This window comes from Sander lucioperca, chromosome 1, assembly GCF_008315115.2.
Source record: "Sander lucioperca isolate FBNREF2018 chromosome 1, SLUC_FBN_1.2, whole genome shotgun sequence".
NCBI lineage: Eukaryota > Metazoa > Chordata > Actinopteri > Perciformes > Percidae > Sander > Sander lucioperca.
Genome location: NC_050173.1, coordinates 41,805,732 through 41,817,927, shown reverse-complemented (window position 1 = coordinate 41,817,927; position 12,196 = coordinate 41,805,732). Strand labels below are relative to the sequence as shown.

At 38.7% G+C, this 12,196-nt stretch overlaps 1 protein-coding gene across 7 annotated transcripts in view; it reads right to left on the bottom strand.

Annotated features, from left to right (window-relative positions):
- The window catches only part of ldb2a (LIM domain binding 2a), an 89,446-nt gene that overhangs the window by 30,396 nt on the left and 46,854 nt on the right, over nucleotides 1-12,196 (bottom strand). For all 7 annotated transcript variants that reach the window (XM_036004464.1, XM_031317101.2, XM_031317103.2 and 4 more), the window contains exon 3: nucleotides 2,684-2,856. In XM_036004464.1, the coding sequence (XP_035860357.1) occupies nucleotides 2,684-2,856 (173 nt within the window). The remainder of the gene's footprint in view (nucleotides 1-2,683; nucleotides 2,857-12,196) is intronic.

Here is a 12,196-nt window from a genome sequence, read left to right as displayed (position 1 = left end):
ATAACGTTTGGACTCTAGTGTAAACCCCTCATTACCATAACCAGTTTGAATTCAGCCTAAAACTCTTAAGAAGAAAAAAAATCTATCAGAAGGTGAAAACAGCTCAATTTAATCCAAATTTTGTTTCCCTGTTTTAAAGAATTTGTTCAAAAGGAGATTTTAACATTTAAAAACAAGACCAGAAAAGGCAAATCACTGCCTTAGTGTCAATAAGTTAAAGTTAAGTTAATTTATATTGGAAACTAGTAAAATAATCTTATTTCTTTTCATAAAATAAGATTTAAGTTCTTAATAACAGACAAAATTACTTGCTTAAATGGAGATTTTTTTTGCAGTGATGTTTTTTTAATTCACTTTGGAGTCTCACAGCCCTTGGCAGGTCAGCCAAAAAGTTAATTTCAGACTCTGCACACTACACACTACACACACACACACACACACACACACACACACACACACACAAGTGAGTGAGTGCATACTGTCAAGTCCTGAAAACAAGAGGGCGTATAGCTGTTTAAAGTCAGAACAATCCGGTCTAGTGCTGCAGCTCAGGGTTCATGGTACAGGGAACATGGAATCCCTTTAGCTCGGCTGCTCGGCGCTGACAAGGTATCTGGTCTCAGATTCATTTAGACAGTCAGCAGAAGAACACTAAGAGTCAGCTAGCCATCTGGATCAGACTGTGGTGAAGCAGATATTCACTCCGGCTCACAGGGGGATTCTTTCCCCAAAGACAAAAGCAGATGAGCTCAGCTTTAGTGCTTTCAGAAGACCTCGGTGCCAGGTTTGGATTATCTCACCTGAGCAATTTGTGTTTCCCCAGCTTCTGTCTGTGCTTCACTTATACTGCAAACTAAACCATACTCTTCAAATATCTTATTTAAGTCCCCTTAGCTTTTGCCTTTGGAGTACCTGAGGGCTTAAGAATCTGTCGACATCTTTAACATGAGAAATGCCAGTGGATTTTTGGGGTCTGGGAGAAGGCCAAAATGCTGATAAGTAAAGAGGGTAAATATAACTATGTGTGACATTTCCCTGAATTAATTCTAAACTCTGGTTATTGCAGATATTTGGTCATAGGAAAATACAGAAAGGGTGCATTTTCAGCTGAGATATTTTAAAGAAGAATTCAACATGCAGTAACAGTCAATATGATTGCAGTTGTGGTTTACAAATTCTGAAGTATGTGCTAAAACAAAAGTCAGGTGCCCGTAGGCTTGCTGTACTCATCCCCCCTGTCCATACGGGCTCCCACAGTGCGCTTCTAATGTTAAGTGACTGTCGATTTTGTCCCTTTCCACTTTAAATGGAAGCTCATTAGAAAGGGATCTCTTTTAGCGGCCCGTATGAACTGGAGGAAAGATCACAGCTTTCAATAACAGTTTTAATGTTCTTAAAACACTGTTCTTAAGGCAGCCTTGAAAAATTGTGAGCCTTTCCTTAAAGACATAATATACTACACTACGTCCTAAAAATGCTGAAAAGAGAGATGCTCTCTGAAAAGAGAAAATTATTTTCTGTTGTAACGAACACAACAGAATGCGGACAGAATTGGTAGTATAATAAAGTACATATAATTCACTTAAAAGGTGTATTTCATGTTAAGTACCTCTTCAACAGCTGTAGTATGTAAATACGTAAATTTACTCAAGTACTGTACTCAGGTACATTTTTAAAGGTACTTTGCTTGAGTATTTCTATTTGATGCTACTGTATACCTCTACTCCACTAAATTGTACTTTTAGTCAACTTCATTTATTTGATAACTTCAGTTACTCGTTACTTTGCATATTTAGATTATTAAAGGCTCTAAACACAGACACAGATGTTTTCAGTTAATCTGGCTGATTAGACCTCTTCCCAGGACTGTGTGGGAGTGGATAGACTGTGATTGAGTCACATCTTTCTGAGTTTCCTGTTACCTTTGTTGCTCCTGATGGGGCATCTTATTGGTAGATGAAGATTTGGATTTGTGACCTAATAAATTCCCATCAAAGCTCTGGCCGACCTTCAACCTGAGCAGAGGTCTAATCAGCCAGAATAACTGAAAACACCTGTGTCGGTGTTCAGAGGCTTTAATACTAAATATAAATCAATTAATAAATGATGATATGTAATTATAGGTTAAGCTACCCAGCACTATATAAAAGGAATTAAAATGAGCTCCACCTTTACCAGCTGCAACATTAAAGTGAACACATTAATGCATCACTTCATTATCATAAGTTTATGAGCACTTTGACTTTTGGTACTTTAAGTATATTTTGATGGTAATACTTTTGTACTTAAGTAAGATTTTGAATGAAGGACTTTTTACTTGTATCAGAGTAGTTTTACAGTGTAGTATTGGTACTTTTACGTAAGTAGAATAACTAAAATACTTTTTTTCACCACTGCTCTTTAAAGTTATCTACGTTGTCCTTCAGAAATCAGCGATAAACATTTAAAATGTATACAAACAGCAGATAATTCATAATTTTGTGATTGATGCAGCTTCCCATATTTGACAGTGAGGCCACCAGGTGTGACTTAAAAACACTGGGATGAAATGAAACAGGGAGGAAAAAAGAATCAAAGAGTGTAATGGATTTGATCTTTAACCAGTTAAACACTTCGCCTGGTCCATTATCATAGCGTGTGATCAATTATTCATGCTGGGAGATGCTCCGGGGTCAGGTGTTACCTTTGTAAACATTGGCTTCCCATGCTGGGTGACCATGGTGCACTGATCACAGTCCAGGGTGATGCAGGAGTTGTGGAAGGACTCCTTGGAGTGTTTGAGGATGTAGTGGAGCTCAGTGACCCCTCCCTCAAACACCGTGCTGAAATAGCGGGGGATCAACGTCCGGCCGATTGCTGCGAGGAGACAAAAGAGAGGGCAGAGATGCTTAATAAAGAAGGACGCAAACGGGAAATGATCTAGAAAGAAGACAGTGGGCTTCGATAAGCAAAGGAGGGTGATTACATACTGCCACATTAACACTAATCACTAATAGACTGTAATGATGCTACTACTAGTATTAGGCCTATTATCGCTACTACTACAATAGTCATTATACAATTTTAAGGCTACCAATGAAACTACTGTAACTACTGCTATTATATACTGCTAGAACTGCAGGCTACTGCTGCTACTATTATGATCTGTGAGCTGGGTATTGTTTGAAATTCTTCCAACTCTGGTGCAAATACCAAAACAATACTTTATTTTCCCACACCTTAATAGAGTAGTTCGACATTTTGAAAAATGTACTTTCCTACTGGGAGTTTAGAAGATTGATGCCAGACCCATGTCTGTGCGTTAAGTATTTGGCTAGAGCCAGGAGGCGATATTTTTTTTTTGTAATTAAATTTAATTTGAGGAATTTGAACATGTTTTTCTACAAAACCATTATTTTAAGAAGCCACATTTCTCAAATATTGAATGTTGTTCTAAACACAAGCAGTCATACAAGAACGTTAATAATAATAATAATAATAATAATAATAATAATAATAATAATAATAATAATAATAATAATAATAATAATAATAATGTATGGTTTAAATTCGGAACTGTCTGATCAAATAAAGAATTGAGTTACCATTATCACAATTACTAATACCACTACAACTGTTACTACCTATAATAATAATAGTCATTACATTTTTAGTGGTAATATTGCAAAAGCTATGTTACAGTTTTATGAAATGATAATATGACAAACATAACAGATATCATACAATAAATATCACACTGGACATTCACCAAACATATAAACAAACATATTAAATTCAAATTAAGGTAATACAATTAATGATTAAAGAGAGCACAACCCTAAAAATAAAAAGTATAGTATATATTTGTTTGGCTAAGAAAATCTTAATAGCAAAGTAACTGCTTGATAAGGACATCTGCTGTAGATTCATTAATAAAGATAAATATTTTATTGGCTGTCAAAAGCTCCTTGGAGACAGAGACTGATCAGATGTCCAAATGAATGAAATTGATTAAATATTTGAGAGCAAAGATGTTCTGCTCTTCCAATCCGACCCCTTTTTTATCATACAAAATCCTTTAAGGAACGCAGGGAAGGGCGTTAAGTCTGCTGTCTATTGATTTGACTTTAACCTCTGTACTCATTAACAGCTGGTTGCTTGTAATGCTGCCAATGTCCGTTTTTTACAGCATGCGTTCATTCATATTCGTCCCTTACCCAGTCTCATTAACAGTTGAAAAGCCTTGTAATGGGACTAAACAATAAGTGCATAACAATTAACCCACACAAATCATTTACAATATTCTCAGCAGTGCCGCAGAAATCATGATAAATCTGAATGAACTCATTGCTAAATATATGCTATTGAGCTGCAGCCGTCCTGCTGATTGTGGTCAATTTATGAATCAAGATTCTCCATGCAACAGGCACATTATAGATTTACAGAAACTATTGGATTGCCTGAATCGAACACTAGCCCGCCTTCAGGACACCTGTTCACCAACCAAGATAATATCTAAATCCTTTATTCTTAGATTGAGTCTGATTTCCCCCTAACCCAAGAGTCAAATTAATCTTCCGGTGCAGTGAGGTAAATTCTACTTTTTCCAAACCATCTGAACATTAAAGCTTTTCTCGAAACAACTGACAATATCATGAATTTAGGCCTCTCCATCCACTTTGTTCAAGATATGACAGTTCATATAACTCTTTTTGAATAATCCTCACATGAGTGAGACTGCACAAGAAAGTATTTTCACATATTTTCAGAATGATATGATTCCATGACTAAGTTTAATATTATACTGATTTATTAAGACGGACAACTTCTGCAGTGCAAACTTTTTGCAGAAGCCTAAAGAGACAGGCTGCATGATAAAAACTGGAGGAGGAGTCAGGCAGTGTTTTATAGCCCTAAGGCTTCGTCTGGTTTCCATCTCCTCTGTGTTGGCTGGCTTCAAGAAGAAGAATAGATGATACAGAGAGAGAGGTTTACATTTCCCATCACATTATGGATGCACTGTGATGGCATGCAAGACAGATTCCTGAATGCTTTTTATCGAAGCTTTTAACTTTCGATTATGGAAATATCAACAGTATATCTTGTTAAGCCTAGTTAACTTGGCTTAAATAAAAATGAAATTTCACAGAGGAGCTTCCTCGTCAAAGGTTTTGAAACCATCTTGGACAAAATGGTGCAACAGCATTGGGCCTAAACTTCAGCTTTATAGCTTCGGGGTTCTTTTGTCTCAGAGCTCCTCTACCTCTTCAACGTCAATGAAATCCCATTAAGAACCTGTAGCTGTCTTCTATCCACCAGACCAGAGTGCAGGAAGTCCAATTCTTTATATATTAGAGCTCCTTCTATCATCAAAGTTGTATGATATTGACAAAAATCAACTTGAGATGCTTTAGCTAAACAGCTGTGCTATTAACTAGAGTATCTACCATCAAACCAGTCTCCACAATCTCCTTTTGAAAACCCCTCTAAAAAAAAATATTATTTTGTCACTTTCAAACAAAAAAAGAAGTAAAGCTGCATCTAATGATTACTTTTCAATTATTTTAAAGATTATTTTATCGATCATTTTTATTATTGAAGAAAATAGGGAAAAAGCCCTTGACAGTTTTCAAGGTGACATTTCCAAATGTCTTGTTTTGTCCAACCAACAGTCCAAAACCAAATAACTGTTAAATTTGCTATTATAGAAGATTTAAAATACAAGCAAATAGCACATTTAAGAAGCGGGAACAACTACATTTTATGGCATTTCTGTTAAAAACAAACTATTTCAGTGCTTTAAAACAATATGTGAGGCAAAAGTGAAAAATGTGATGTTAATGCACAGGATTTACCCAGAATATAAAGCAATGCACAACGTAATATGTAGATCATGGATTCTGCACAGCAACGACAGAGAGCAGGTGCGTCAAACAGCTTTCACTTGGGACAAAAATTGCTAACTGCAGAGCTCAATATTGCAGTTTATGTTACTTGTTGAACAGCTGTGCAGACCCAATCTGCAGAACGGCCAATACGATCTCCAACACCACATCTTAGCAGCACATTCCTCCTTAAAAAGCCTCTTTTTCTAGACTTTATTTTTCAAGCTATAGGTTTTCTGCTGAACACAGATACTCATTTTCAGCACTGCTCTGCTTCACACTGCTGCACACATACATGCCTGAGATCTGCACTGCAACCACAGGCTTCATCCAAACATCACTGGGAAGTTCCACTTGAGCAACTTGACTTGCTCAAGGGCAGGGCCCGTAGTTACTGAACAGCAGATCTGCAGTGCTTCTCATTCACTCAAACACACAGGGGATCTGAACCAGCGACTGTTTGGTCCTACACTGATATTTGTACCATTGGCTGCAAACTTTTGATGTCCCCACTTCTAGACATTCATCCCATATGAGTTTTCTTTTGAATATTTTTGAATTAAGTGTTGTTGCCCATCTCTAGTGGGATTACAGTATTTCACAATTGCTAAAACACTAAACCCCATTCTCTGAACCCAATGCTCAGTGGCCTAAACCCATTTGTCGAATCAGTCACTTTGTAGGCAAAACCTTAAACAAGTTCAGGTAGTTAAGACACTGTTTGCAAATCTCATCCACTCCTTTTGCAAAACTCTAAACACATTCTCACTCACTAAAACACATTTTGCACTGTGTTGCAAAATGGTAAATACATGTGGCAAAAGTTAAACACAACTACAACACAGCTGTCATCGTTTACACACAACAACTCAAAATTGTTCACACTTGTTTCTGATGATGTGATCAAATCAGTTGTCTAGAATATAAGCCAGTTCAGAGTACACAGGTGGCCCAGGTACGTTGAATGTTGATACCACAATGGATGGAAACAATGTGAGAGGCAGAGGAGGAAGAGTTCGTGTAAGAGGTGGTGGACGAGGAGGAAGAGTACAAGGACAACGAAGAGCAAGACCAAGAATAGTAATTTCAGATCAAATTCAGGCAACTGTGATAGACCATGTTCTTGTTCATGGAATGACAATGAGGGAAGCAGGACAAAGAGTACAACCCAATTTGACCAGATTCTCTGTGGCCACCATAATCAGGACATTCAGAGAAGAGAACAGGTAAATGTATTGTTTTTCTAATTTGTGCGACTGAAAGTTTACTGTATACATTTGATATAGTACATCAGTTTGTCAATAGAAAGGGGACTGTGGAAAAAAGAAAAAAAGATTTACAATACATTTTACATATGAATGTGATGTCCATTACTATTGTTTCTGTATGTATACATTTGTAAGAGCATTTTCCCTTTCGTAGAATTGCAAGACTACCAAATGAGGGTGGAAGGACTCCTTTGTTCTCCCAACAGCAAGAGGCTCTCATTGTTGATATGGTCCGTCAAAACAATGCCATCCGACTGCGTGAAATACAGCAAAGAGTTGTAGAAGACAATGTAAACTTTGAAGGAATCAACAGTGTCAGCCTTTCTACCATTGCCCTTGTCCTCCATCGCAACAGGGTACGCATGAAGCAAGTGTACAGAGTACCCTTTGAGCGCAATTCAGAAAGGGTCAAAGATCTACGATATCAGTATGTGCAAGTAAGTGTACACATACAGCACCGATGCTTACAGTACAAGTTTCTAGCCTACAGTTATTGTCCTATACTGTTACTGTAACTGCACTATATTGTAGTGTATGTAAATCAGGAGTGCATATACATACACTTTTGCAGAAGTATGTCTTTCTGTAACACTTACTAAACTATTTATTTATCTCTTTTATATATAGAGGGTGTTTGAAATGGATTCCATGGAAAGGCCCCATGAATATATTTTTGTAGATGAAGCAGGGTTCAATCTGGCGAAGAGGAGAAGGAGAGGCTAGAACATAATTGGCCAACATGCCATTGTGGAAGTCCCTGGCCAGCGTGGTGGCAATGTCACCTTATGTGCAGCCATAAGTAATGGGGGGGGGGTTCTCCACCATCATGCAAACCTGGAGCCATATAACACTGACCATCTTCTTACATTTCTGGGTTGTCTTCGGGATGTTTTGTTTGAATGTGAGCAGCAGGATCATCAGCAGGCAGTGCATCCTGTCTATGTTGTGGTTTGGGACAATGTCAGCTTTCACCTTGGTGTCCGAATATGTGAGTGGTTCAACATCAACCAGCGATTCGTGAATGTTTGCCTTTCACCATACAGCCCTTTCCTCAACCCAATAGAAGAGTTTTTCTCTGCGTGGCGATGGAAGGTCTATGACCGTAACCCATATACAAGGGTAAATATTTTACAGGCAATGGAATTGGCCTGTGGTGACATAGGTGTGGAGTGTTGTCAAGGCTGGATCCGGCACACGAGAGGGTTCTTCCCCCGTTGCCTATAGGAAGGGACAACATTGCATGTGATGTGGACGAAGTCCTCTGGCCGGACCCAGCACAAAGACGGGATGCTGAGGCAGAATGATTCTCTCATTGACTTTGATTTTGCAATTGCACAATATTTTGTGTAATACGCTTTTCATTTAGAGTTGTCTTTGTTCTTTGGGCTTACTTTATTTTCATGCTGAAAATACAGAAATTCAATACTGTATTACTTGCAGTACTTACAGTACTTACAGTATGCAATATATTTGCTGTACTGAGTTGTGAATTATTTACTTTTATTTATGGCAAAATTATTTTCTATATGCAATAAACATTTTTTCTCTGTAACTACATGCCCTGGACGCTGTGTTTTCAATTTTTTGATGTAGTGTCTAATGAATGCTGATGAGTGTTTATATATTGACTGGCTGTGTTTATGTTTTGAAAGCATTGTTTGATTTTGAGCACAGATCAAATGGTTTTGAGGCAAGTGTTTGATTTTGCCAGAAGAGTCAGGGGTTTTGTGAATGTAGTTTAAAGACTGGGTTTTGTGTTTAAAGTTTTGAGAATATGGGTGAAGGTTTCAAGAAATGTGACTTAGCAATTGTGAAATACTGTAACAAGACACCTCAGCAGAACACTAATAATATTTACAGTACACCAATGTCCGTTGTCTATAATGAGCTACACTGATCCCACAGTAGTTTAAGTGGACATTCGTAAAACAGCCCTACTGTATGTAGGGGTCTGCATTTGTGGGGACAGGTGGGATAGTACCAGTGAGACAATAAAATATGATCCAGTTTGAGTAAGAGATGAGTGTGAGTTTATTAGATGCAAAAACACTGCACAGCTGTTTATAACACACTGGCACAGGATTTAAAAAATCTGGAAAGTTATCATGGCGGCCATTACTTTATTTTTTTGTTGCAACGATGGCGACATAGAACTAAGGTCTTCACATTACAGAGTTATCTACCAGAAATGTGCTGCCACATTTAATTCCAGCAAATGTAAGCTTAGTTCAACTTTTTTGCTGGACAACCCAGCGGTTTCTTTTTTTGTTGCTTTATGCATTGGCACCCTGCTGTGTCATCGGAATGGCCTCATTACAATGAATGAGGGGGCTGTATTTTCTTTTATCCAGGGCTAATGTCGGTCTGAACATTCCCTAAATCAGTGATTCCTAACCAGGGGTACTTGTACCCATGTGAGCAGTTTGCAGTTACCAGGAGGTATATGGAAAGACTGTGGAGTAGCTTGGCTAATTTGAACAAATGACTACTGTTAAAAAATAAATAATACATCCACATACAGTCTTTGGGTTCAGGAGGATGAGTAGGGTTTATTGAGCCTGATCTTCAGGAAATGCATTGTAACAATAACCAATAAACTACCAGCAATGATAAGCAAGTTCTAACACCTTTACACCATGTGAGGAGAGAAGTTCAACCAATAGATTAAAGTAATCCAGCTTCTGCAACTCCAAGTGAGGGTACTACAAATACAAATTTGATATTGAGGAGAAAAAAAACCAAGCCTAAACCTCAGCTATTCCAGGCTGACTGTGTCTTGTATGAAAAAATGATTGTAACAATATCAAATTTTAAATAATTTTTATATAATCAGTGCAAATATACACATTTGAAACAGGAGGTGTCAATGAAAAGGTACAACTTGAAATCCACTCCTTAATCCCACTAAGTGTTAGTGACCCGGTCTACCCGCTGAGCTACGCCAGACAGTTAAATAACAAAACAAAACAAAAAAAAATCCTGACTTTGGGATTATGAAGGCAGGCATGTTGGGATTTCCTTTAGCCTCTCGTTCCTCGCCTAGTGGAACAAGTCTCTCTGCTCCTCTACATTTTGCTGCCCGTCAAATCTCCATCATTAGAACACTGCTGCAGAAAAAAATTGGGACAGCCATATTATCCAGCAGCACATGGCCTCTGATTTCAAGCAGAAATAATCCATTTTAGAGTCAACACTCTGTTGGCTAGAATTATGCTCTCTCTCCCCTTCCCACAGGGTGGGTGGTCAGGAGAAGGTGTGTTTGTGCAGAGGAGAAGGAAAGGGGGGGGTGGTAAAGCCTGGGAATAAAACTTCATTTAGAAGTGAAATGTCCCCAAAGACAGTGGCTCGAGAGGCTCTTGAGGTCAGACCTGGATGGTAGAGTCTCAATCGATGATGTTGGCAGTTGGGTGAGGGGTGTGGGGGATGTGGAGGGGGGGAGACAAGAGGGGGAGGGTTTACCCGTGACTGGCATGTTTTTCAAATTCGATAAAGTCAGGCATGACTAAATAACACATAAAATGTTTGGCATCGTGAGCGGTGGCTGAGGGAAGAGGATGGAGGGAGGGTGAGCTACAGGGTCCAATCGGCGTGGATGACTGTGAAAATGATGCTCTCTCTCTCTCTCTCTCTCTCTCTCGCTCTCTCTCTCTCTCTCTCTCGTTCTCTCTTCTGTATCTCGCTCCCTCCCTCGCTCAGTCTCCACCACGGTTGAAAAACAAAGTACGTCTAGGAGTGGAGCTGACTGCTAATGCGGAGGAGCTCTGAGGAGACAAGGGGGAGGAAGGGAGGGGTAGTGTGTGTGTGTGGGGGTGTGTGTGTGTGTGTGTGGGGGGGGGGGGGGGGGGGGGGGGGAGAGGGATTGGGATCGAAAAAATGAGCGAGGGATGAAAGAGAGGGAGAAGAAACTAGGAGGGAAGATGAAAAAATAAGGGCTTGTCAATGAGGGAGAGAAGACTCACTGAGGGGTAATAGGAGAGAGAGAGACAGCAAGAGAGGGTGAGACAGCAGAAGAGAGAAGGAGAGGGAGACAGTGGGAAGGAGGGGGGATGCTCAGGTGATACGCAGATCTGCTTCTTGCCCGTCTCATGCAGGAGTTTGGGTTGTGTCTTCTCAACCAAAACTGTCCTAATAAAACCTAGTGTGCGTAGCCCAGAGTGGCAGAGTGATAGATAAGCATGTAATGGCAGCCATGAAAGTTTTGGATCATTTCAAGCACAGTAGTCTTGTGTTTCTCTTCAAATATTTTTTGGGCTCCCTCACTCAGTTTTACATTGAAGGCAAACACTTTATGTAGCTGAGTTGCCATACAGCAGGCCTCATTGTCTTGCTCAAGGGCACTTTTAAAAGACATCTGACTTTAACAATGATCAAAACCACTGATATTTTCTGTTGATTGGACAAAACAAGTAATTTAAAGATGTCATCTTAGGCTTTCAGATCTATTGATGGGCATGCTTCACTTCTCATCAGATTAATCTATGTGATGAAAATAATTGCTGGTTGCAGCCTGACAAGCAGTGAGTCCAAGTTGTTGTCTTCAGATTAGAGCTGGGCAATATATTGATATTATATCGATATCGTCTTAGATTTTGGATGTTGTAATATCGTAATATGGCATAAGTGTTGTCTTTTCCTGGTTTTAAAGGCTGCATTACAGTAAAGTGATGTCATTTTCTCAACTTACCAGACTGTTGTAACTGTTCTATTATTTGCCTTTACCCACTTAATCATAATATCCACATTACTGGTGATTATTTATCAAAAATCTCATTGTGTAAATATTTTGTGAAAGCACCAATAGTCAACGCTATAATATCGTTGCGGTATCGATATCGAGGTATTTGGTCAAAAATATCGTGATATTTGATTTTCTCCATATCGCCCAGCCCTACTTCAGATTGCTTTCTTTGTTCAGCCAACAGTCCAAACATTCAAATATATCAAAGATATTCAATTTAGACATGTATAAAACAGAGAAAATCAGAGGCAGAATGTTTGGATTTTTACTTGATAAATGACTTAAATGACAAATGAAAAATTGTTGTTGAATGATTTTCTGTTGAC